The sequence below is a fragment of the Condylura cristata genome, unplaced genomic scaffold (assembly GCF_000260355.1).
Source record: "Condylura cristata isolate star-nosed mole 26May11 unplaced genomic scaffold, ConCri1.0 scaffold00021, whole genome shotgun sequence".
Classification (NCBI taxonomy): Eukaryota; Metazoa; Chordata; class Mammalia; order Eulipotyphla; family Talpidae; genus Condylura; species Condylura cristata.
The window spans coordinates 30,081,019-30,107,477 of NW_004567122.1; the positions used below are offsets into that span (position 1 = coordinate 30,081,019).

General features: G+C 32.3%; 1 protein-coding gene across 9 annotated transcripts in view; it reads left to right on the forward strand.

The window, feature by feature from the left end:
• Positions 1-26,459, forward strand: part of LOC101623890 (ankyrin repeat and KH domain-containing protein 1) — a 130,459-nt gene that overhangs the window by 68,105 nt on the left and 35,895 nt on the right. For 3 of the 9 annotated variants that reach the window (XM_012727829.1, XM_012727830.1, XM_012727832.1), the window contains exons 11-16: positions 3,481-3,537; positions 11,164-11,251; positions 13,831-13,958; positions 14,141-14,284; positions 15,457-15,559; positions 22,695-23,450. In XM_012727829.1, the coding sequence (XP_012583283.1) occupies positions 3,481-3,537; positions 11,164-11,251; positions 13,831-13,958; positions 14,141-14,284; positions 15,457-15,559; positions 22,695-23,450 (1,276 nt within the window). Of the gene's footprint in view, positions 1-3,480; positions 3,555-11,163; positions 11,252-13,830; positions 13,959-14,140; positions 14,285-15,456; positions 15,560-22,694; positions 23,451-26,459 lie in introns of those variants that run through there. The other 6 variants (XM_012727831.1, XM_004686800.1, XM_012727836.1 and 3 more) reach the window with 4 other exon arrangements.

The following is a 26,459-nucleotide window of genomic DNA, read 5'->3' on the forward strand; positions in this document are numbered from 1 at the left end:
GGTGGGTCAGGAGAGGTCTGCCACACCATGTGGTCACCTCCGGGGCAGGCGGGAATCGAACTCATGCGCAAGTGGCTTTAGCTTCTCAGTGCTATGCTTTAACCCACTGTGCCACCAGGGAGGGCCCGGGGGGTTATTATTTTTAATAAAATTAAAATTTAATAAAAATTAAAGCACTTTTCACCAGTGAGGAAATTGAACCCTTTGATTATGTCAAAGTGGTCTCTCACTAATTTTCATCTTTAACCATAAAGTTTTCTGACCTCTGCTTTCCTTGGACTGTGTTTTCCAACTAAATAAACTTTATGGGACGTTTTCCTAGAATATTTGAGCTCTTGGAAACTAAGTGACTTGGACATAGATACATTAATGTTGTGATTCATATTCCTTGAGTTTATTTCCTTTGAGATCGTTTTGATTTGGACACCCCTTGAAAGAAAGAAAAATTTAAGCATCAGTTTTGTTATTTATACTAAATCTTAGATGATAAAGAAATGTGAATAAGGTCCTTTTTCATAAGATTTTTACATCTTTTTATATATATATGTATATAATAGTTTATTTTTACATCATTTTGTGCATTTGTCCATCTCAGTTGCAATCCCCTTGGGTTTCCCATCACCAAATCACCCATGTGCCATCACCATAGTCTAGTGCCTTTCCCTCCCCCCACTGTTTTTGATCCCATTCCCCACTCCACCCCCACAAAGCGTCTCTGGTATATAGCTGTTCATCATTATCATTTTCTTGCTTGTTCCATCATATCTGCTATGAGAGAAACCATCTGGTATTTTTCCTTTTCTTTCTGGCTTATTTCACTAAGTATGATCTTTTCCAGTTCCATTCATGTTGCTGCAAAATACATGTGTTTCTTTCTTTTTTTTTTTTTTTGGTTGCTGAATAATATTCCATTGTATATATGTACCACATCTTTTTAATCCAGTCATCCATACATTGTTTTTTTAATTTAAGCATTATGTTGTGTGTCCTCATAAACATTTCTCTATGCCCAAGCACATACAGGTTCAATGTATGTGGACTATGTCCTCCTTTATATGTCCTCCTTTATATGAGTGGATGTGTTACCACATGTACAGATTTTTTCTTATTATCCTCAGCTTAATGTTTTTCTGTGTTGGTTCCTATAGTTGTCTCATTCTTTTTCACAGGTACCCAATGTTCTAATTGATTTATTACCATTTATTAATAAACATTAGTTATTACAGTTTTTAAATATTACAAATGGTACTGCACTAAATATTAAGCATACTTGCATATCTTTGCATCTTTCATTATTATATAAGGATAAATTTAATAGAAGTGAAAATCATTAATTATTGGAAACTCAACATATGAAGTTTTGATAATTGCCTCCAGATTGTTCACAAATGCTGATTTAGTCTCTATTTCTGTTTTATCTCCTGATTCACCATATTCTTATTTATATGCATTAATTTCTTTTTCTTTCTGTTTTGAATAGCTTAATTTTCTAATCTCTGATACAGTCCCCATGTTTATCAGAAATTTTCCCTGTGTTCCATAAAGCCCTAAGAGCTATTCATTAATTGTTCCCTGAGCTTTGATGAACTATATAAAACACAAGTAAAAGATTACTTTCTGGAAGAATATCAAGGTATTGTTTACAAATGCAAATTTGGACATGTTAATATCTTTGAAGAACATACTGATTTTTAAAAAAAAAACATTCAGACAATGTATTGGCGCCATTGAAGAGAGAGATTGATTTATCCTCCACCATAGGAGTCATGAGGGCTTTTTTTTTTAACATTGCCATGATTTTATAATATTTACGTACTGTTTTATTATCCTGTTTTTCACAATTGTATAACTGTATGTTTACTAAGGTAAAGCCATTATTTACTTTACTATGCTTTCATATCATGCTTTGGCTAGATGATACGGATATTTTATTTGCATTTTCTGTCCCCATTGCTGAAAAGATTTCAAAGTTGCTATTGCATTTTTTGAGGCAGTTGTATGTTACATTTTTGAAAGAATGTAACCAAATATGAAATTATTGAATAACTTATTTTGTTCTCAAACTAAGCCCCCTATTCTAGTTTATTTTGGTAGTAAATTTCACCAGATCCTGCTAGAATATTCTGTGTTATATGTCACTTTATTTTCTGCTTGGACTATCATAAATTTCCTTTTATTATGCTTAAAGCCCTGAGATTTCATCTGAATATATCTTGCTATTTACTAGTCTGAGTTTTTTCCTAGAAAACAACACATACTTTTTAACTAAAGATTTTAGATTTTACTTCTTAGGCTTCAGTTTTTCTTGTTATATCCCTTGAATACCTCTTTATACTTTGATCTCCCTTGTTTGTATTATCTTTGTGTTTAATGTCTTTGTCCTTTACCTCTGCATTCTTTCTTAATCTTATCCTCCAGGTCACTTTTTTTTTTCAGTATGTTGTTGCTGCTTCTGTGAGATTTGCATGGTTTCATTATAACTTAGTTCCGACCATTCTCCTCACTTTTAAATCTTGCCGTTATTTGTTCAGCATTTTTAAAACTTCATATATTCTTTATTTGAATTTATAATGAGATATTAAACAAAAAGTATTTCCTTTTTATGAGAACTTCTTAATAGATTTTGTGTTGAATGCTTTGTATTTGTCATTCATATTCGAACTAGGCTAGCTATATGTTCAGACTCATATGGGTGTAAGGCAGAGAGAGAAACTGTATCTTAACTTTCACTTTCTTCAAATCATCTAGTAGTTCTCATCTACCAAACCTCTCAGAAGAACACGTATCCCTGAGTATGCAAACTATCCAATTTGGAGATAGAAGTGAGGTAGATGAAGCCTTGTGGAGGCTTCATTTCTTTGATTTGGAGACATAGTTGACTCTCTTCAGTGCCTGCAAAGCTTACTACTGTTTCTTAAACTGTGTCCTTCTCTCACCTTAAAGTACTTTCACTTTTCAAAAGTCTACATCTAGAGAAAATTCAGATATTTTGTCTCTTCACTTCTTCGAAGGTTTCTGTTCAGTTGAAAAGTTTGCACACTAAGTACATTTATGTTGATAGGTGGGGAGTCTACTAGGGGAGCTAATCATCTTACAGTATTTCCCTTTTATCTCCCAACTTCTAATGTTCCCACGTCTTTTGCTATAATTATTTTCCTTGGCTAGATGATAAAACGTACCATCCTTGATTCTGTGGCTTTAGTTGTATTGGAAACAAAGGTATGAGTAATTCAGCAGAATTTTATCTGCATATGTTAAAGTTTATATTGAAAATATAATTGATAGAGAACCACATTATCATAACTTTAAAAAAAAATCATACTTGTGAGGTTATGGTCTCTACAGATGAGAACCTTTTTAGTTGAAGATCCTGAGTTAACTAAGCCCAGCACCTAAAGTCTCAGTCACAAGGTCTTCATGGCCAAATGTGATTTTCATTTTTGGAATAAGATCCGTGAGTTCTTCTTTTTCCTTTCACAGGACAAGCAGGAGGACATGAAGACTATTTTGGAGGGCATAGATCCGGCCAAGCATCAGGTGAGGGTGGCCTTTGATGCTTGTAAGCTACTACAAAAAGAATAGCTGTTGTAGGTAAACAGAACTCTGGATATCTGAATTCCAACCAAGAAGTTCCAAGGCCCTGCTGGGTGACAAAGGAAATCCTCTTCAGTTGATAAAGTTTATGAAGTGACAATAAAAAGAGATTTACATTACTAGTAGTTTGCTTCCTTAGTATTTTTTTATATTGTATTCTTAAAAAAAAAATGGATTTTCTTATTTTGATACAATTTTTGTATTCGCCCTTAGTAGGAAAGTTAGTTCAGAGAGAAAAACTCATCTGAAAAAGCCTGGCATTCAGTGTTGTTCATCAAGATCTGATGCCCAGGTTTAGAATGATGTGTTTGATTGTTTTCACATAATCCTCAGGTAAACAGAAACGTAGTTTAGTAAAACACATATTATTTTGTTCAAGCCCTAATTTCTATAAGGTTAAATTTTTTTCTGTCTCCTTCTATCTTATTATAAAATTGGATTTTAAGGAGGTGAATACTGTTCACAAATAGGCATTACTTTCTTTGGGAAAATGTGTGGGATTTGTTCTTGTTATTTTAAGTCAAACAAATTTAATATCTATTAGAATCCAAAGAAATTTGTTTTACTCATGTATAATGCTTAATCTAAATTAGGAATAAATTTGAATTGGATCACAATTAACATAGGCCACCTAATTAATTTTTCAGTATCAAGTCTATTCATTGACTTGTTGAGTGAGAAGTTGTTATATTTATTGTTTTGAACAAAGTAAGTACATTTACTTTACAAAATATGTGAATTTTTACTCAGTTTGTGTTATATCTGAGACTCCTGTGTAGAATGTAAAGCTGAGTATTATTTCAGATAGTCTTTCTCCCCACATTTGTTACCAAAAATGTGGTTATAAGTCTGCTTCTTGAGTAACAAGTCTCAAAACTTGGAATACTTTTTAAAAGTTAGATTCAGGACCCAATTTTAAAAGTTCTAATTCTGAAATAGGGAGTCTGCAATTTTAACTGATATCCCAGAAGACTTTATATCCTCCATATTCTACACTTTGAGACACCGCTAATGTCCATATAGATTATTCTGCATCATTGTTGAATTCTGTTCTTTTTCCAACTTGTTTTTTTTTTAAGATTTCTTTGTTTATGCTTACAGAACTGGGGTACAGGCCAGAGGTGTGGTGGGTGAGAGGATTCACCAGAGACAAAAGTGGGGAACAGAACAGGCAGATCTACTAAAATACACTGCTGAGGGGAGCAGTGGGCAGGTCAGGAGAGGTCAGCTCCTTGTCCTGGGATTGAACTCATGGTGCACTGGCTTTGGAGAGCTTCATAATGCAGTGCTTTGACCCGTTGCACCACCAGGGAGAGCCCTCAATTTGTCTTTTTAACCAGGCATTTTCCTCCATCCAAACTGAAGAAGCTTGATTTTTCTGTTTTCACTTGTGATTTTTAGAAACTGAACTAACCACAAGCCCTAGAACAGTGTCTCTTAAATCTTTTTCATTTTACTTCTCTTGAGGGATGTGAATCTGATCAGTAGTAGGTCACCAAGGTAATTATTAATATGCAGTGGTGGATTGGAAGAGCATACCCAGAGAGAATCAGAATTCTCAACCATATATATTGATTAAAAGTCTCCCCTCTCCTGTAATTCTGGTCATTTCCCCTAGGCAGGGGAACTTGAAGATCTACCTCTGTGAGGTAGTTACTATCCTTAGATAGTATGCTTTGGGTGTCCATAATTGTGATTGTAAAGGAAATAAGCTTATTTTAAATAAGCAGTTTAAAATTTAACTTTGTATCTACAGCCTAATGGGGGGGGGAGGGAACTGCTTTTCTCATAGTGGTTAATTCATCTGAACGAGAACTTTGCATTGTATTTTTTGCAGATTAACTTTTAAAAAGCTTCTACGCTCTAGTTATTTAGTTGCCAATATTTTTTAAAAGTTAGTGATTAATAAACTTTTTAGTATGATTTCCCACTTTTAAAGTGTTAACTTTTTATTAAGGAATAATGTCTGTACATATTTAATTTTTTACTACTCAAAGACAGAAAACATACCCATTTTCCTTTATCTGAAACTCAGAAATACACAAAGCACCTAATACATTTTATGTTTTTTAAAAGGCCAAGTTCTATCTAGGTTGTTTATTGAATGAGACCTTTTCAGCTATCTTATTGTTGTTTAAATGTAAGTATAAATGGCTTCTAGTCAAGAAGGTAAAGTGCTAATATATTTTGAACCTCTCCACTCTCTTATCATTTCAAGTACATAGACATAGAAAATTTGGGGGAAAACAAACTAAATATAAGTAGCTATACTCAAAACAATATTAAAGAACTCTGTGAACTAGAAATGGAGTGTGGCTCAATAACTGAACCCATAGGCCCAAGGAAAAGTTAAAGCTAAAATATAAATGGGTAGTGGAGGCTGGCATTTCTACTTCCCATAGAGGAATAGAAACCAAACACATCTTACATGGAGCCAGCCAATAGACTTAGTCTACCTGAATAAAGCAAGGAACTGGGAACTTGATGATTTACATGGAAGCCAAGAGGAATAAAGGTCCTAAGCCCCTGCCCAGGGTAGCAATTAGAAAAGAGCTAGTTGTTCTTTTTAGAAAGAAGAGCTAGTTTTTCTTTTTAGAAAGAAGCAAAGACAACTGTAGCTAAAAACTTGGAGGATACCCATTCTTTGATTTAGTGAGGTGCACTGAAATAACTTCATGGGACCAGAAGCTGAAGTTATCAATGAAAGATTTACTTCTGAAATGAACTCTGAAGACATCTTTCAAACCATCTGATATAAAGGGATGTTTGTAAATGGAAAGAAAGAAAAAGAAACTTCTTTACAAAATGAGCTTTTTCAAATAAAGAATTATAAAGCACATGAACAAATCTATATTAAGAGTGATAGTTATAACAGAAGCAAACAAAGGCAGCAAAATATGAGAATACAGGCCCAAGGAAATTAAAAGACTGATCCTGAAATTTTTATGCTTGCTCTTTTTAAACTGTGACCCATAACCATAAACAATGTGAAACAAAACACAAACTGATTATGAGTTAAAAACAGGTGGACATAAATTTAAAGTTTGAGGGGAATTATAGAAATAAACTAGGACAAGCAGTATATTGGACACAGTTAAATAAAGAACTAGTAAGTGAATCAGGTGATAAAAAGGGAAATAATAGTATAGCCCAAAGAGAGAAAAAAAAGGAAGAGCATTTGAAATACCTGCAGGAGAGATTAGGATAGAAATAGAAAATAGGGGCAATGTTTGAAGATTTGATAATGGAAAATTATTTAGAATTACAGACAGAAACAAATCCTTGACTGAAGAGACAATCACTAAGTGGGACAAATGAAACTTCAGAATTTTAAGGATAAAGAATAATATCTTGAAAGTTACTGTATCAAAAAAATACATACAAAGGAACAACAATTAAATTTTTAAAGGTAGATTTTCATTAACAGTAATACCCACAGAAAACAATGGGTTATATAGTACCCTCAAAATAACAAGAGAATACATCATATATAGAATTCTACATTAAGCTACCATTACAGAAAAGGAAAATAAGCATATTTTCAAATCTACAAAGAATAAAAGAACTTACCACATCAGACCCTTACCAAATACATAAGATATGTACATCAATAAAGAGGAAAGTGAACCCTGGAGGAAGTTGTGGAATGCCAGAAGGTACGGTAAGCAAAGAAATTGGTAAAATGATATGAACTTTAAGTATTTTAAAGCCTGAAATTTTATGCTTAACACCAAAGTAGTACTAAACTCCTAGACAGCAATAGGCATGCAGAAGAATGTGATAGAAGGGTAAAATGCCAAGCTTGAGTCCTTGTGTTATTCAGAAGAGGATCAGGTACTGAATAACTTTCGAAATTTTAGAAATACTTATCAGTAATCAGAATAAATACAAACCTACGAACTCAGTTGTTCAAGAACAAAAACTTTTCAACTACATTTAACATCAAATGTTTCTGGGAGACAAACCTGAAGCAGATATACCTTAGGCAATATTAGTATCAGACAAAATGAAATTTTAAGCCAAAACATTTTTAGAGATGTGTTCCTCCAACAATAATTAACGCAACGAATTGATAACAATCTGCCCTCCAATAGAAGGGAAAATTACTAAACTACAAGAAAAACAGACCTACATTTATAGTGGTTGGATTTTTTTTTTTCACACCTTTCTCTGATACATCAAAAAGATAAAACAGTGATTAAGAATAAAAAAGTCAAATTTGGTTTTAGAAACATTTTTAGCATACTGTTTCCAATAAATATGCTGTAGTTTTCCCCCATACATGGAACATGTCTAAAATTGTCCATGTTAGACTACATCTTAACCATGGACTGTTTTCTGATCTCTGTTGCTTTAAAAGTACAAACCAATGATATATTTTTTTAAATTCATATATCTAGAAAATGAAGGATGATGCTTTTACATAATTATGGAGTACAGGAGTAATCATAGTAAAAATTAAAAGGTAGAAATCACAAAGACTACATAGCAAACCTGGGTGAAAGAATGTAGTTAAAGCAGTCTTTAGAAGGAAAATTTACATAGACATAAGTGAAAGTAAATGAAATTTACAGTGAAAATAATAAGACTCATAAAAGAACAGCACAATGAAGAAACAATATAGATAAAATCAAAAGTTAACATGAGAGAACAGCCAGAAATAAGGACTTTAAAAGGATATAAGGCAAAATTAAAAAGCTTAGTTTTTAAAAGAAGTATTGAAATAAGTAAGATACGCCAGCCTTAAAAAAGGAAAAAAGGCACAGGTAAATTCTAGGAATTTAAAGGACATAATTGTTTAGTACAGTAGATCTTTAAAATTTGTCTCTGGCAATTATATAACCAATCAATTTGAACACTTAAAGTGAATACTTAATTTCCCTTTAAGTACATAAATTATCAGAACTGACTCAATAGGAAACTTCAATAATGCAGAATCCACATAAAAATTAAGTTATTAAAAATCACTGATCCAATGAAGAGACCCAGGTGATTTATAGGTGAATTTTACCAAACGTTCAAGGAATAGATCCTATTTTATTTAATTATCCCCTGTTTAAAACAGTAGAAGTTTTAAACTATACACTAAGAAAAACCTTAGAAAATAATTTTCTACTTTTATTAAGGGAAAAATTCATAATTTATGTTCTAATAGTTTGTTGATCTTGAACAAATGTTGGTTGTATTAATAAACCCAACCTATATAAATAAATTAGTTTATCAAATTTGATACTTATTCTAAAAGGAGTTAGGGGTCAGATACTAAGAGACAAGATAAATGTGTTGTAGATGTGCATTGTTTTATGACATGAAGTAGTGCATATATATACTTTATGAAGTTGTGGCGTTGTTTTATAAACCGTTTTCTAAAATAAACCATTGGAACAGATTTACAAGGGAAGAAAATAAGTTAGGTAGCTTTCCATGCCTTTCATTTAAAAAATTTTACTACTATCTTGGATTTTGAAATTGGACTGGGGGTGAAGGTCTTGGGACTCGATATTTTGATTTCTTGTAACAGCTATATTTTTAAGTATACAAAATTAGCTACTTTAAAAGTTTATTCTAAAGTAGAGCTTTCAAAAATATTTTGCCTTTGCCATTACTCGTGGGAGTTTGGTTATGTTGATGGTGTCACCACCAGTTTTAAGAAATAAGAAATTTTTAAAAGGAAAAGACAGAGAAAGGGACATTAGTATTATCTACCATGTTCTAGTAATGATATGTTATCAAATGCAGATAATGAATATCTTACTCTAAGTTTAGCGACTAGTCTTAATTTCTTGTTAAATTAACTTTTCTTTCTTTTATTTACCTAGTAGAAAATTAAAACTTCAAACCTCAGTACTCTGAGAGGAAAGATTTAAGAGGTCAGTTATGCTTAGGTTCTTCCTTGGTAAACAGAATTCAAGAATTTCATTATTTTAAATAATAGATACATAATGGTATGCAAAAATGGACACAGTTGTTCTTTTAAAGTAGGGAGACATGTTAACCAAATAGCTACACAAACCAATATATGATTGGGACTTAAATGGAGTGGTTCGTAGAAATATTAAGTAAATACTAGGAAGAATAGTCAGGAAGTTGAGGAAGGTCTTCCTTGAGGAAATGACTTTAGATGTGAAGTTTAAAAAGGGATCACTAGAGGAGTGTAAATGGGAAGAGATAACTACTTCAACAAAAAGGGTCCAGAGCTAGGAGAGGGAATAACAAGTTGTTATACAGAATAATTTATTTTCAGTATGTAATTGATTATAATAAATCAGAAACAAATTAGATGGAAAAACTGGATAAATAACTTTTTAGGTCTTTGTGAATAAAGTTTTCATGGTGTATATTCCAAATGTGTTTGATGTAAATTGCCAGAATGTTAGTTTAACAACTTTTCATTGTAAGTTCAAAATTCATTCTAAAGCTAAATCATTGGCACTATCTATAATTATTCATTTTTCCATACCTTAAGAATTAGTCGTGATTATTTTCTAGTCTGAGTAACAATTAAAACCTCAAAGATTAATTTTTATAGGTTTAGAGTTTCTGCACTGTAAAAAAATGTCTTTTAGAATGGAATTCTTGTTACTGCAGTTCATTTAAAAGTTTTCATTAGGTTGACAATCCTACTCTTGTTTGCCATTGTTAATTTGCCTATCTTAGATTAGATATAGTTATGTTGTAAATAGACTAAATTGTTTTGTGTTGACTTAGCACACTGGTAGCTGAAGGAGTCTCTGAGTCTATTAGAATAGAGGTGAATCACTGTTCTTAATCAAGTTTTTCTTGGTAGCAAAAGTAAGCCATAACACAGAAATTTATGTTTGCATTCAAAGAGAAAGAGGGATTAGGTGAAAGAACTTTTCATAGAACCATGAATCTGCTACATTTTAATACTTAGATGAATATATAAGAATTTGTAATTCTCACAGTGGACAGTAGTACTTACACAAGCAGGCTCTTTTTACTGGCATTTGGTGTGAGGATGATTGGAAGCTGTTTTATCATTTATTTCTCTTGCTGGCAAACTTCCTTGAAAAAACAATCTTTATGCTATTACAAAACTGTTTGTTTTTGTCTTTATTCATTTTATTTCTACTCAAAATACCTGCTCACTGGTATATTTTCCTTTTTCTTTAACCGTTTACCCTGAAGTACTAGTGTTTTTTTCCTTCAGCAATTGGTTTTTATCCTATGATAGTTTTAACTGGGTTCTGATATAAGATCAAGATCCTCCTTATGACCCAACAAGACTAAGTTTCCTTTTTTATAGTTCAGATGAATAAAGAGGAAAATATCTTTAAAATTAGTATTAGAAAATTGCAATTATTTCTCTTCAGAAGTCAAACTAACCCTAAGTATTGTTTTTAGTGGTTACTGTTTGATATGCAAAAACTGAGTTTGTTCCATCTATTGTGGACTGAGATTATTCATGAATTTTATAGGGTTTGAGGTAGGTAGTATAAGTGGTTACAATGAGTATTAAATCTTCATTATTATGTCATTAGTATTAAATATTTAAAATAAATGGCTAATGATTGGCACTGATTATTATTATTATTATTTTTTTGATAGGAACATGAGTCTGAAGGTGGAAGAACACCTTTGATGAAAGCTGCAAGAGCTGGTCATTTATGTACTGTGCAGTTTCTTATTAGCAAAGGTAAAAAAAAATACCAGTTATCATTTCTAAGAGGCTACATTTCTGAATGTTCCTAAACTGTTGCAATTGCTGTTAAAGCTACTTTATCCACATTGTAAGTATAGTGTTCTATTCTTCTGTTGCTGTATTTACTAAGTATAGAGTCCATGAGGTGCTTAACTAGAATTTTTCTTAATTATTTTGAAGTTTTCACCAACTAAGTAGTATGTGGTTGCTCTCAAAAGTTGGAAAAGCCAAGTTTAAAATGTCTATATTTATTAAATAGCATTGTTTAACACTTAATGAGGCTGTTCTCTGGACATGGGGATTTGGGGTACAGGAAAATATGCTCATTTTGTGTATGATTCATTTAATTGAGCATACAACTATATTCCTGTTTCATATTCTTCTAGAAATTCTATTAGAATATATTTAGACAAGTTAATGAAGAGGTGGTAGGTCAATACTGTTTACTATGAAAAAGTGAAAAGCTATTGAACCCATAGTTGAATTTATAAAATTGTCATTTTATACATCAAAAATGATAATACCAGCAATTTTATTTGGGTCAACCTCACTCTGTGTGAACTATTCTGGCCTCTGATTTAAAAACAAAACAAAATGTTAGGATAGGCTAGTAAAATGTAAGGAAAGTATTCAAATGATGTCATGTTTCTTAAAATAGTCTGTTTGTTCCAGTGGTAGGTATTCTGATGTTTTGTGCCACTTAGAACACAGTATAAGATTTAATATATATTTGTTTTGTTTAATTGAATAAGATTATTTTCTTCATTCCACATTTTTGCTATCTTTATAAAATGTTACAACAGCCTGTCAAACCTATTTACATCATCCATGCAGAATGTTATCTAGTATCAAATAACTATACTACTAAGCAGTATAATTAGACTTGTTAGGGTCTCACTGGTAGCACAGTCACTGCAACATGACTTAGATCCCCTGCCAAGGAGCTGATCCACATGGTGCAGCAGACCTCTCCTGTCTTACTGCTGCTCACCTTCAGCAGTGTATTTCAGTTGATCCACCAGTTCTGCTCTCTACTCTTGTCCCTGGTGAATCCTCTCACCTGCTGCACCTCTAGCCTACACCCCATTTCTTGTGTTGCATAAATAAAATAAAATAATAAAGCTTTAAAAATAAATTAGACGGGCCCTCCCTGGTGGCGCAGCGGGTTAAAGCACAGCACTAAGAAGCTTAAGCCACTTCCTCATTCCCGCCTGCAGCCAGCCCCGAGGAGATCCACATGGCGTGGCAGACCTCTCCTGACCCGCCCTCTGTTTCCCTCAGCAGTGTACTTTGTTGATATGCCTGTTCTGCACCCCACTTTGTCTCTGGTGAATCCTCTCACCCTCCGCATCTCTGGCCTGTACCCCAGTTCTGTATGAATAAATAAATATGTTTTAAAATAAATAAATAAGACTTGTTAGGAATAGGATTGATATAGATCTTCCACTCTATTCTAACTGCTCTTCTAGGATCTAAATCCTAAATTACAACCTCACCATTTAAATTTATAATTAACTTTAAAAACAATCTTATGTCGCTAATGGAATGATGTTAATTGATGTGCCTTTCTTCTCCCAAAAGATCCTTTTTTGCAAATTTGGATTAGGTTTCAACTGGATATTTCTGAAAGCTGAGTTAATAATAGTGCTTTTACCCAGAGGTTTATTCATATAAAAAGTCTGTAGTTAAGGAAGAAAGAAGACTCACTATTGCTCTAGTCTTAAATATCTGGTTGAGACCTTTTGGGAATATAAGAGGTAGATGAACAAAAACCAGTTCTTTCTTCCAGGAGTCATTCATATAAAGTTCAAAAACTAAAACCAGTCTGGAAGGCAGGATAGTATTTTATTAGGGGCCAAGACAGTATTTTGCATTATGACTTCCTTCAGATCACATTGTACAAAGCAAGTGAATAATTTACTAAATAGTCTTTCAGACAACATTTGGATCATCTTACATCTTTTGTCCATATCCAGGTCCTCTGATTCTTAAAAGTATTGTTTAAAAAATCTGCTTTCTCTTCTTTGAATCCTGGTTATCATGGCTCATTCCTAGAAGTAGAAAAATAAATGTCTTTGAAACATTTTTGAGAGTTACACATTGGTATTATGTGATGCTCAATTTAACTGTATATATTTATTAATCTTAGTCTTCTAGATTTCCCATTTTAAAAGTGATATTGAATGAACGAACAACAACTACGCGCAACAGTGTGGATGAATCTCACAAATATTATATTGAGCGAAAGAAGCCAGACACAAAAGAGTACACTGTATGATTTCATTCATATAAAGTTCAAAAACTAAAACCAGTTTGGAAGGCAGGATAGTAGTTACCTTTGGAGGGGTGGGCAGTGACTGAAAGGGGTCACCAGGTGGGACTTCTGGTATGCGGATAATGTTCTGTTTCTTGATCTGGGTGCTGGTTACACAGGTGTATTCACTTTGTGAAAAATTTTCAAACTACACACTGATTTGTGCGCTATTTTATATCTATGTTATACTGCACATGATACTGTTCATGAATTGATGTGATACCAACTTTTGTTAAGATTACTCTATTTTTCTTTGAAGGTGCCAATGTGAATAGGGCTACAGCCAATAATGATCATACAGTAGTATCGCTGGCATGCGCAGGAGGTCACTTGGCAGTTGTTGAGTTGCTTTTGGCTCATGGGGCTGACCCTACTCATCGACTCAAGGTATGCTACATAAATAGGTATTAAATAAATATGTATACTTCATTTAAAAATGTTTGTCTTAGGACCAAAACTCACTATTATTTAAATGTGTTTTGATTTTATACAAGTTTCTAAAAACTAAATGTGTATGTAAAATTCATAAAAAGGACTTTAAAAATAACTACTTGTGTTATTTTTCTCAGGATGGCTCAACAATGCTCATCGAAGCTGCAAAAGGTGGCCATACTAATGTTGTTTCTTATCTCTTGGATTATCCAAACAATGTTCTGTCAGTTCCAACCCCAGACGTGTCTCAGCTTACCCCACCTTGTCAAGATCAATCTCAGGTAAAGTAAAATAGACCCTATTTATAAATATAAATTTTCTTCAAATTGGGAGTTTTTTGTTTAAAATTTGTTTTAAGCAAATGCATGGGTTTCTCTTTTCTGTTTTGTTTTGGGATAAACATGGTCCTGTGTTTTGTTTTGTTTTTTTTAAGATTTTATTTATTGATATAGAACTGGGGTACAAGCCAGAGGTGCAGGGGAAGTGGGAGGATTCACCAGAGACAGAGTGGGGAGCAGAACAGGCAGAACTGCTGAGGGGAGCAGCGGGTGGATCAGGAGAGGTCTGCCACACCATGCGGTCACCTCCGGGACAGGGATCGAACTTGCACGAAAAGGTTGCGTCCAGCTTGCAGTGCTGCGTCCTAACCTGTTGTGCCACCAGGGAGGGCCTGTCCTGTGTTCTTTAACATTTATTTTTTTCAAAAGAATATGGAATTTTTTAAATTGTCTTATTCATTAAAAATAGTGTTTTTTAAAAACAATACTAAATGTAAAATTTCAGTTGTCACCTTCCCACAGCTAAGTCTTTTAAGTTTTTTGTTCTTTAATGAATACTTTAAGTATAATCTTAGATTTAGAGAAAGGCTTTCCCTTAATATCCCTTCCAAGAAAGTATTAATTAACCAATGGGTGACTTCTTTTATCAGCTAGGAGATTATTACTAAACAAAATGTATATACCAAAAAAATAATTAATTATTAAACCTACTTTAAAAGTATGGTGAGAATATACTAAGTATACAAAGTTATTGAAATCTTAAGTTCTTTTCTATGGAATTATCCTGTGAAATGCTAATATACCTTAATTCAGAAAATAATTTGTATTTTTTTCTTCTTGCCATGTAGGTTAATTTGACCAATGAGTATATAACTTATACTCTTAGTTATAATGAGAATCAGTAAGACTTTCTCCTTAGCAAGAAAAGAGTATTAACTGCATTTAGCTTTAAATCATTGACTATTTATATACAGTTCACTTGAGTTTGTTTGACAAATGAATATTCTCAAAAGTTATTCTTTGGTGAAGGCTTTTTTTTTTAATTTTTAAGAAATGAATAAGTGGATTTGGTGATATTAAAGAATATTAAAGAAATTTCAAAACAGAATCTTTCATTTATAGGTCTTTGTTTTATTTTTGGTCTGAGATTATTTTTTTCTGAGTTGACTTTTTAGGTTCCACGTGTACCAATGCATACACTTGCCATGGTTGTACCTCCCCAGGAACCCGACAGAACTTCACAGGAGAACTCTCCTGCTGTTTTGGGAGTACAGAAAGGTCAGTCATTCTTACTTTCCTTAAAAATGGGTATTTAGTCACCTAGTTAATGAATTCATGAAAGTACTTTCAATGTAATGGTTCCTGTGTATCCATGATTAATTGAGGTAAGTAATTTTGACAAATGCTGATAGTTTCATAGGCTACTGGTACAGAAAAGGCATAGTACTATGAAAAATGGCTTCCTTTTTTCCTGTAAACACATTATTAGGTCTCTTTTTCATATGGCACAAATGAAAATACTTAAGCAAACCAAGTTCTTAAGTCTATTAAAGTAGAGAAAATTTATCAGACATCTATTTTCCATTTCACTATTCTTTAAACAGTTGTATAAGTGAGGAATGAAAATTTGTGTCTGTTGTATAGATTAGTCTTAGTAGCACTAATTCAATTCAGTGAGTGAGAAGAATTACCTTTAGGTTTCTTTCATGTAATACTGAATAAAATGAGTTAGCTATCTATTAGTATGTGAACCTGAACAAATGATTAGCAAAAAGTACATAAATAATGTCCAAGAGAATGCTAAAGGAGGAGTATATACTATCTTTAAAGAACTTGAGTTTGAGTGCTGAATAGTTTTATGTGCCTTTCCATTTGTAGCTATAAAGTACCTCACTTGTCATATCTGAGTTCTTTGAAATAAAGAAAATAAGTAATATGTAAGACAGTAAAAAGTACAAATAAACAAATTTATGAGACTGTTTTTTTTCAGAATATGATAATCAAATCCTAGGATTTTGAAGTTACAATGAGGTGTATAAGTATGTACTTATGTTTTTATTATGGTTTATGAAAAATTGGGTAGGAGTAGCTGTTAACAGCAGCAAATAGACTATTGTTACTCGATTCCAGTAATTAAAAGGTGTGAGGGCTTCCCCCAAGGACCATTTCCTTTCTAAATTATCAATTTCTGAGATAAAATATCTATCAGTTTTCCATTGAACACTAAATTATTCAAACTTTTTTGAAAGTTAATAATTCTATTTTTAATCTTAACAAATGAAGAGAAAATTTAAGTTTGTATTTGTTAAGGAAACTGATCATAACTTCCTAACAGCCTTTAGTAAATTATTTAAACCTGAATACCCAGATTGCTTTTACTTTGCTAAAACCCTATAGAAAAAGTATAAAAATTTTTACTAGAAAATTTAGTACAAAGAAATAATTTTTTAAAGTTATTAAAACACAGCCACAAGATAACCTAGAAATAAGCCAGGAAGGATGGGCTTTATGTGAATGAAGTAGTAAAGTGGTTTAAGTTTTGGTTTAATATACATAAACAGAAGTACTTGGGTAGTGATAATTTTTTTTAAACTTATACATGAGTAATCATATTTTGCTTTTGAAGTATCTTCTTATACTTAGTAAGTAGAATTAAAATGCAATAACCTTTTAAGGGATCTTTCATTTTAAGTTTATTAGGAGAGAAAATAATTAACACTTGAGCAATTGTCAACTGCTAAGTGACACTGCCATCTGAATATTTATACAGAATCAAAACTGGCAATGCATTGTGTTAATATGTAGTATTATAAATAATGTGTGCATCATAGAATGTTGTTATCACTGTACATTAGGAAGAATTAGTTGATGTGAGGATAGAAAAACATTGTAATTATTTAAATGTATTATTCCTTTTTCCTCTTTAAAGTAGCTCTTAAAATTTCTCATTCATGTCTGTAGACATATTACTTTGAATAATAAAATTGCTATTTAATGGTTTTGTTTCTTTGTCAGTATTACTGAGTTGCTGCATATTGCCTAGGAATGGAGAAGTGTTTTTAATCTTTAGATGGCTTCTTTGCCCTTTCTAGCTATCATCTTTTCATGTTTTTTATAACATTTTACTTCTGTTTGTTTTAAATAAATCTATTATTCATAGCTGTATCTTTGAAAATATTCATGCTTCAAATCTTACCCAGGTGTTTTGTATATAACCTACTCAGCTATTCTTTGTGCAGGTTCCATCCATCTTAACCCATATTCTCCTGATTTAGGTACTTAATCTCATGATTGTTGGTTTTTAAGCGTTGGAGATTCTAGGTGGCATCTTATAAGATATTTCAGAATCACCTCTTTAAAAATGTGACATTAGGAGAAAGTGATATGTTCAATTTTCTAGCATTATTTGGCTTTATTAACCACAGTAACGAATTTTCAGATCCAAAAGGATGCATAAGTACTATCAGCTCTTTGCCTTTCCATTATAAATTTTTTAAATACATTTGATTGTAGTGCTTTTGCATCTAACTTATTTGTTGTGATTGATGCTACAGAGATTCTAAAAAAAGAGGACTCAGGATTATGCTCTGCAGGTTGTAAAACTTAAAGCTAATCAGTAGCAAAGCATTAAAGCGATGTGGGATTATCAAAACACATCTTTTATGTGCAGCTCAAGACCTGTGGAATAGTTTCTTTTCTCTGACTACTGGATCTTCCTTCTGGCTCTGGTTTCCCCCATCCTATCCCCTTCCCTTTAGACCTCAAGTATAGAAGATTGAATTAATCATACTCAATTTCTGATGCTTTGTCATCATGGCTCCTCTTTTATTTCTTTGTATCCTTCTTCTGGGTTCCCCTACTTGCCTTATAGACAATCATTCTAATGTGTTTTGATATGCAGACTCTCTTGTTCTCAAAAGTGCTTAGAGAATCGTTACTACTTTGTATTTTTAATTTGCACAAATAGTATTATATTATAGTTCCTGTTTAGTTTTTTGGTTTTTTCACTAAATACTGTTTTTAAGATCTATCCATGGTCTGCCTCTAGGTTACTCCCACCTGTAGCAGTGTTTCACCCAGTATATCCTCCAATTTTTACCTGCCTTTTTTCTCAGTGGTGGCTACCTAGATTACCTGTAATTCACCACCACAGCAGAAAGTGTTGTGATGAAAATCCTAGTGAAATCTCCTTATGTGTCTGTGTGAAAACTTCTTTGGGACAAACCTAAGAACAGAATTGCCTGTCATAGCAATGCCTAATGTTTATCTGTCAGAATACTGTAAATTGACTCTCTGGATTGATAGTTTACTTGCCTATAAGAAATGCAAAAGGTTTCATATATTCCCCCTTCCCTGCCCATCCTCCACCACTTCAGTGTTTGCCAACTGCTGACTTTATTCTTAAACTTGGATTTGTATATTTTTGTCTCCCCTTTTAGACTGTAAGCTCCTCAAGGGCAGGGTTTATGTTGCTCATCTTCATACACCCCACTATGCCTTCTTTGTACTAGATGTTTCATGTTTTTGTCAACTGTATTAATGAATGCCAGGCTAAGAAAAGATTTTGAAGGCAAAGAAAATTACTAAAATTTTTAAACAAGTGTGATGTGGTTAAAGAGGATGTTTGAACCAATCAAGTAGTATTCTAGAACGGTAGGGTAAAGGTCAAAACAAATATAAATGTAAAGCAAGAATTAAATTAGCATACTGCTTTATCACCTAGAGTTTATTAGAATAACGTACATGAAAACTTCTCATTTTTATGTTAAATCATTTGAAATTATATAGAAAGATTATAGGTAAATGAATTAAGTATCCCTCTGGAAATTTCACTACTAATATTCTCAAGTTTAGTAGAATTCCATATGTAATCCAGCTTAATTGGGCTTACACATACCTAAATTTAATAATGTTTCAATATATCACTGCTGAGGTGACATTGTTTTTCACATTGCTTTTATAGTTAAAGGCGAAAGGTTGAATTAACCCATTAGTATGTAACACAGATGCTCCGTTTTGGACACTTCGGTTAATCTTATGGTGTTAAAAATGCTTAGCATACTGCATTACACTGGGAAATATTGAGAGAGATTTAAACATAAAGGATAGAGTCACCAATTCTCAGCTAGTGGTGCTCATTTTTAACTGTGATCACATCTTTTCTGTTTCATATTGATTTATAAATAGTTTATATTAAAACCTAGGACAAAACATGTATATATTTATCCAAACACAAATTCCATTAGACAATGTATGTTCTGCGATATTTGGTATACTGTTATCATCAATTCTATTTCATCAACCTTTTTTTTTTTCCCCTATCTAAGTCCAGATGTCAATGCTGCTTAAAAAATACTCGGGTGAAGTACTTTGTGCTAATATAAGCAAGCTAGAGAATTACACATGAATATTTAAATTTAATTAGATAAAGCTAAGTAAGAAAATATGAAACCAAATCTAATCCATCTGTATATCATCTATTTTTTCCTTTGGTTATTATTTTTCTCTTGTACAATGTACTAATTATTTAGACAAACTTAAGTATTTGGCAAGTGTATGTCTGCCTCTCTCTCTCTCACGCCCATGAAAAAGAAAAGCAATGTTCTAAGTTTTGTGATTTCCTATTACAAACTATTTCTTGTTTCATTAATGGAAGAAAAGAGAAAGGTGAAGGAATTATGATAAAAAACCAAACCAAAGAGATGACATTATCTATATTCCTAAATAGTATTCTGTGATGTCACCCAGTACTACCAATAGATATTTACTTATTTGCATCTAACAGAGGAAGATGCTTGAAAGAGCTAGAACTCTTATTTTTTGGCATCTTTCATTACTACCTACTGAAAATTTTATTGCTAAAAGGACACTTGTCATATTCTCTACTTTCCCAAAATTGAAGGTTTGCTTCAGCTTCTAGGAATAATTAGGTGATGTGTTTTTCACTATGTGGTTTGTTCTGATTCTATTGCTTATGTTAGTGCTCAGGTCTGTATCTAAGCAATCCTATTAACTTCGTTGTTATGTATTTATTGTCAGCATTGATTATTTGGGGAAGAACCATTTTTTGTGCATTATTCCTCCCCCTCTATTTTTCCTGCTATATGTTTTTGGCTTATAGTCTATATTCAGTTTAATAACCTACTCTTAGTAATCTTGTACTCTGAGCTTCTTGCATTTTTATTTGTTAACATATAGGTTCGTTCACATGTGTTATTGTACTCAAAAAATGAAGTTTTGTTTTGGATCATTGTACTGAAAGATTTTAGTCTGTGAATGTTCAGTGTATAGAATTATAAATCTGATCGATGTTGTAATCTTCTTGCCTAGTTTTTCTTACATCTTAATACAGATTACTTAGCAATTGTACCAGGGTGTTTTAAAGTTAACGAGTGTTCAAGACTGAATTGATTCTATTGCTGTTCATTATGACCCAGTTTCCTTGCTGGGTTAGCAGATTTATACATTGCTTTTTGTGGCAGTTATCTTACTTTTCTTCCACAAATAAATGATGTATCCCTCCCTATGTGATCTTATGGAAATAGTTATAAAATTGTCTCACCAATTTTCTGACAGGATGTCTTTTCCCACCACTTTGATCAAGTAGAAAAATACAGTTGAATATAGACACTACATTTTGCTGAAATTTGCTTTTAAAATACTGAAGACTCAAAATAATTACATTGCTTTTGTAACTGTAGTCTTCAGACCTTGTTCAAGGCAGAGAGGAAAGTTATTAGACTTTTTCAGTAATAACATGTTGCAAGTGTTTAAGCTACCTGAAGCTTTGAAATCTTCATTTCTAGCAAAAAAGCAGTTGAATCTCTTATTTCCCTCTTTTGATTTTGTTACCATCTTGCAATTTTAGAACATTTTATTCTTTGTATTATTTATTATGATGTTTTCTCTTTGGACTTGAGAATCATTTGCAATGCATAGGATCTTAGTTTTTAAATTCTTAACTAATGTGTCTTACTCATATACATTTATTGCAATCTAAAAAGAGGAAACAACCATGTTTCTTTAACACAACTTTGCTTAATTTACATAACAGGCAGCTCTTTTCTTTTAAGACAAGATGTCTATGCAAGCATCTCTCTTTCTTTCTTTTTTCCCCTTTCCTTAATTAACTTGCCCTGTGCCAATGGAAAAAAAAGTTTTAAAAGTTTCCATACCATACAGTTTGCTGATTTTAACTGTAATAGGGCAGTTAGTTTTAGTAAATTTGCAGTTTTGTAAATCTCACCAGCATCTGGAACATTTCCATCATTCAGAAAAATTCCTCTTGCTTATTATTTGTGATTAATACTGTTAGCACTGTAATCCCAGGCAGCAGTTACTTTCCTCTCTGTTGATATAAATGGAATTGAACAACATACACTCTTTCGTGTCTGAAGTCTCTTACATAGTAGAATGTTCTCAAGATTCACTCATGTTGTAGTATGTATAAGTAGTTTGTTCCTTTTTATTGTTGAGTTACTCCCAGTTCTCCTGAAAGAAGATTAAGCCGTGAGTTTACATCACAGTAATTATTGTATGGGTTTTTTTTTTTTTTTTTGCATTTTATAGCCAGATTTTAGGATTGTTAATATTATTTTTTCATGATGGAAGTAACAAGGGTTATTCAAAGCTTTAATCTAGTGTGCATTTACTTCATTTTAAACATGTATTATCAATGTGAGTAATTTTATATAGGAGTCTATTTTCTCTTAAGAAACATTTATTGTTAATCTCACAGACTTTTATGAGAAGAGTTTATTTAAACTTAGAATAATTATGCTTTGTAATATAAGTTTAGTAGAGTGTTCAGATGCAGAAATTTTAAAGACGTATTTAATGAAAAAAATTGGAGGGATGTGTCTTGAAAGCTGATATCATTTTATCTTTTTATATAATAAGAGAAATACTTTGGAAACTTGAAAAATAGTTTTCCCTACTTTGATCTACAAGTTATAGTTTCTTGTGGTAACCTTTACTTGCACAGTTTTATTGTAAAAAAGATAGCTTAACAGTATTTTGATACTAATTTAGATAATGATGTTCTTTAAAAAGTCCAATCTGATAAACCAGATTCTTCCTCTTTGATTTCCTTTTCTCTCTGTCACAGTCTTTCTTAATTCCAAAAAGTTCCTGTCCTAGAGATTAGATTTTTTAATTTGCAAATTCACTTTTTTTTAATTGGCTATATCCCAGTTTATGCTGTCTGAATAGATGAGTATAGTTTTACCTATCACTGGTGTGAATCTTTGAACATTCATTCTACGGTTTTAATTAAAAGGGTTTTGGGAGGGAGGTCCATGTGTGTGGGAGGGAGGGCTGATTTTTCTTTTTCTTTTTTTTTTCTTTTTTTCTTTTTTTCTTTTTTTTTCTTTTTTTAGCATGGCACTTTTTCAAACATTTTTCATGTGCTTAGGTACATCCAAGCAGAAGTCCAGTTCCCTGCAGGTAGCAGATCAGGACGTACTGCCACCTTTTCACCCATACCAGCCTTTGGAGTGCATAGTTGAGGAGACTGAAGGCAAGCTGAATGAACTGGGACAGAGAATTAGTGCTATTGAAAAAGCACAGCTTAAGTCACTGGAGTTAATTCAAGGTGAACCTCTGAACAAAGATAAGATAGAAGAACTCAAAAAGAACAGAGAAGAACAAGTCCAGAAGAAGAAGAAAATACTGAAAGAACTGCAAAAAGTGGAAAGGCAGTTACAGATGAAAACACAGCAGCAATTTACCAAAGAATACTTGGAAACCAAAGGTCAGAGAGACGCAGTATCGCTACACCAGCAGTGCTCTCATAGAGGAGACTTCCCAGAAGGGGAAGGAGATGGTAGTCTCCCAGAGGATCAATTTTCAGAGTTATCTCAGGTTGACACAATCTTATTTAAAGATAATGATGTTGATGACGAGCAGCAGTCTCCACCATCGGCAGAACAAATTGATTTTGTCCCAGTCCAGCCTTTATCATCACAGTGTAACTTTTCCGGTGACTTAGGTTCTAATGGGACACATTCTCTTGAACTTCAGAAGGTATCAGGTAATCATCAGATTATAGGACAGCCTCAGATTGCTATTACTGGACATGATCAGGGGCTGTTAGTTCAAGAACCAGATGGACTAATGGTTGCAACTCCAGCCCAGACGCTTACCGACACTCTTGATGACCTGATAGCAGGTGGGTTAAGAAATATATCTGTAATAATTTCTCTTTAATCTATATGCTCAATTTCTTTACACAACCCTCCCAAAAACCCTGACTTTGTACCTTCCGTTTTAGAGCTATCTTTGTAAAGTTACTTATTTCTTGAGATGTTTTATAAGTGAATTTAACTAAATGCAGCAGCACTAACACAGAGTGTCCCCTCAACCTTCTCCCCCTCCCCCTTTTTTTTTCTTTTTAAAACATTGTGAAACAAATAAAATTGCCATGATCCTTTACTTTAGCTCTTTGGTATCAAAACTACCCAGTGTTGTGTGTGAGGGAAGAAATCGCAAAGTTGAATTTCTTTGTGGGTTTTAGAAATACTCACATTAATTATAAAGTAAATTTCTGTAGTAGTGATCTTCATGTTTGGTAATCATAATTTTAAATCACATTGCTTTATCTTCATTTAGAATTTTACCTGATTAAATATTTCTAGTTAAAGGGGGAATCCAAAAATGAAGTAAGCATTTTATGTTGTTACAGTACTTGTGATCAGAAAATTTAAAGTACATTGTCTTTACCATCTATTTTACTTTTGTATTAACTGTTTTGGTGAGAGCACAGAGACACACATCACACATACACATACATAAAAGAAAAAGGCCTAGTAATCTTAAAGTATATGTTTCTTTTTATTGTTGTATGGAAATTTACAACTAGATATGAAATGAGGTGCACAAGTTTACTTTCCCTTTCATTGTCCTTGCAGCAGTGGGAAAAGAGTGCAATTAATCATTTACCTTCCTAAAGATGGCTGGTGAATGTATCACCTCCATGAGAGCCCAGTTCAGAAATGCAGCCAGAATGGCTGTTGACAGTGGATGAAGACCAAGAACTAAGATGTAGCTGGAGTGATATTCAAAGGCAGGCCAGTCCTCTGTCTCTTGATTGCAACATTTTTTTCCTTACTGTTGTCTGTTTCCTCTTGTCATATTCCTTTCCTCTTCCCATCCCAATTTTGCTGTCCCAGTTTCCTTTCTTCTATTGTGAGCCTTTAGTCTTCCTAATCTTTACTAAATCCTTAAAAATGTGGAATAAGGTTACTTAAATTGGGGATTTTATTGTACATATGTGTGTCTTCCACTGGTTATAGAATTGTATTACTGCCTGTAAGCTCCCCTAATGTAAAAGGTACCACTCTGTAGAGGAGGGATGACTTAGTTTTCATAAAGAAAATAACAATGCTGGGAAACAGTTTAAGGAGTTATATTCTTTATTTTTTTAATTTGGGGGTTTTAAATCTTCAGCCTACAACAAGTTAACTCGAATTAACTCATGATTCATTGATAGTTCTCATTTCTAAAAAAATAAAAATCTGGGTAAAAGCAGATAATGATGAAATTGGAGACCTAAGAGTATTACTTTTTAAGACCTTGAGTTCTATAGCTAGCATTAGAATGTTCCTAATTAAATTCTCATTTTCCAGCTATAAAGCCTTTGTTTCATTGTAATTTAGGAAGTGTTTTTTTTTTCCTTTTAAGAATCTACAAAAAAATTTTAAGGAATTTGTGGTATTTATGGTAATAATATTTACAATGGTTCTTAATAAGGGAGGTCAAATTTTGTTTATTATTTCACCTTAGTATTTGTTAAATTGAAATGATCTTTGATAGAGCTTGCATGTAATTTCAAAAATTGTTTTAGAAAATATCTTAATTTATATAATGTTACCATAAATTTAATTTGTGTTAGACATTAATATCTAATTGATGGCATACCATATTGTATAATATTCTTTTATTAATAGCTTTAACTTGCAAATCTGACAATAAATGCAAAATTGATCTTCATATAAAAATTTTTATTTTATGAAGTTTATCTTAAAATGGATAGGCTAATTAGATTTTCCTTGTTACAAATGATGGCATGTCTCAGTGCTTTAAAATGTTATTTTTATTAAGTTCAAGTTTCTCTTAATTTTCTTAGTTGAAGGTGAAAGAAATTAGAGTAGGATGAACTAGGTGATTACCTCATTCTGTGTCAATATATTAACCTATCAGTCATATTTCAGCTCAAGCCGAAGATGTAATAATTAATTCAACTTGAACAAAATTCAGTTCTCACCCTCATATTTAATAAGCTAGAGAATACTATATGTCCTAAAGTATTACTTTAGAAATTACCCATATAAGTAGCAATAAATTTTACTCTTTATAGGAATACTTTATTGCTGTCCTACTCTGAAAACCATGTTAAATTAGTTGTATATGTAATTTACTAATGCTGTACTATAATTAGCTGACTTATTTAATTCAACCTTTAAATATAATCTAACGTGTGTTATCCTTGATATAGTTCCGGACAATATGTACATAAAGTCTTGATCGGGAGCATGGCTCTTTGGGTCCTATTCTTCTTAAAGCATATGTTGGAATTTTAGATACTATCATACTAGTAGATTCTCAGTTCAAATGACTGGAAATTTAAAACAATGTAGTGAAATTCAAAATAGTTTTGATCATTTAGCAGTTTTAGAAACATCTAGAAACCTTTCATATAAAGGCTTAACATATAAAGATTAAAAATCAACTAATTTATTTACATTTATTAATCATTAATCAATACCACACTTTGTACTAAATATTTTGTATACATTATCTCATAAGCTGTTTACAATAATCCTTTCTGTAAAGTAGGCCCTTTCCCCACCTCTGTTTTTCTGTTGGAAAATGTGGAAAATTAAGTTGCTATTAAATTCCAAGATTCATACTCATTCCAGACACGCTTAAGAACTTTAGATGTAATATACATACACCTGATTTAAATTGAAGTTCTGAATTTTTCTTAAAGATAATATTTCCTTATATTTTATTACATTAAAATTTCCTTTATACTAAAATTTTATGTCATGTAAGATTTAATATGTGGATTCCACCATGTTACTGTGATTGGATTCCTAGTAAACTCATAAAACAAACTCTAATTAAAAGTATATTGATTTAAATAATCCTGTGTAGTCAAGATAGAATTAAGAAGAAA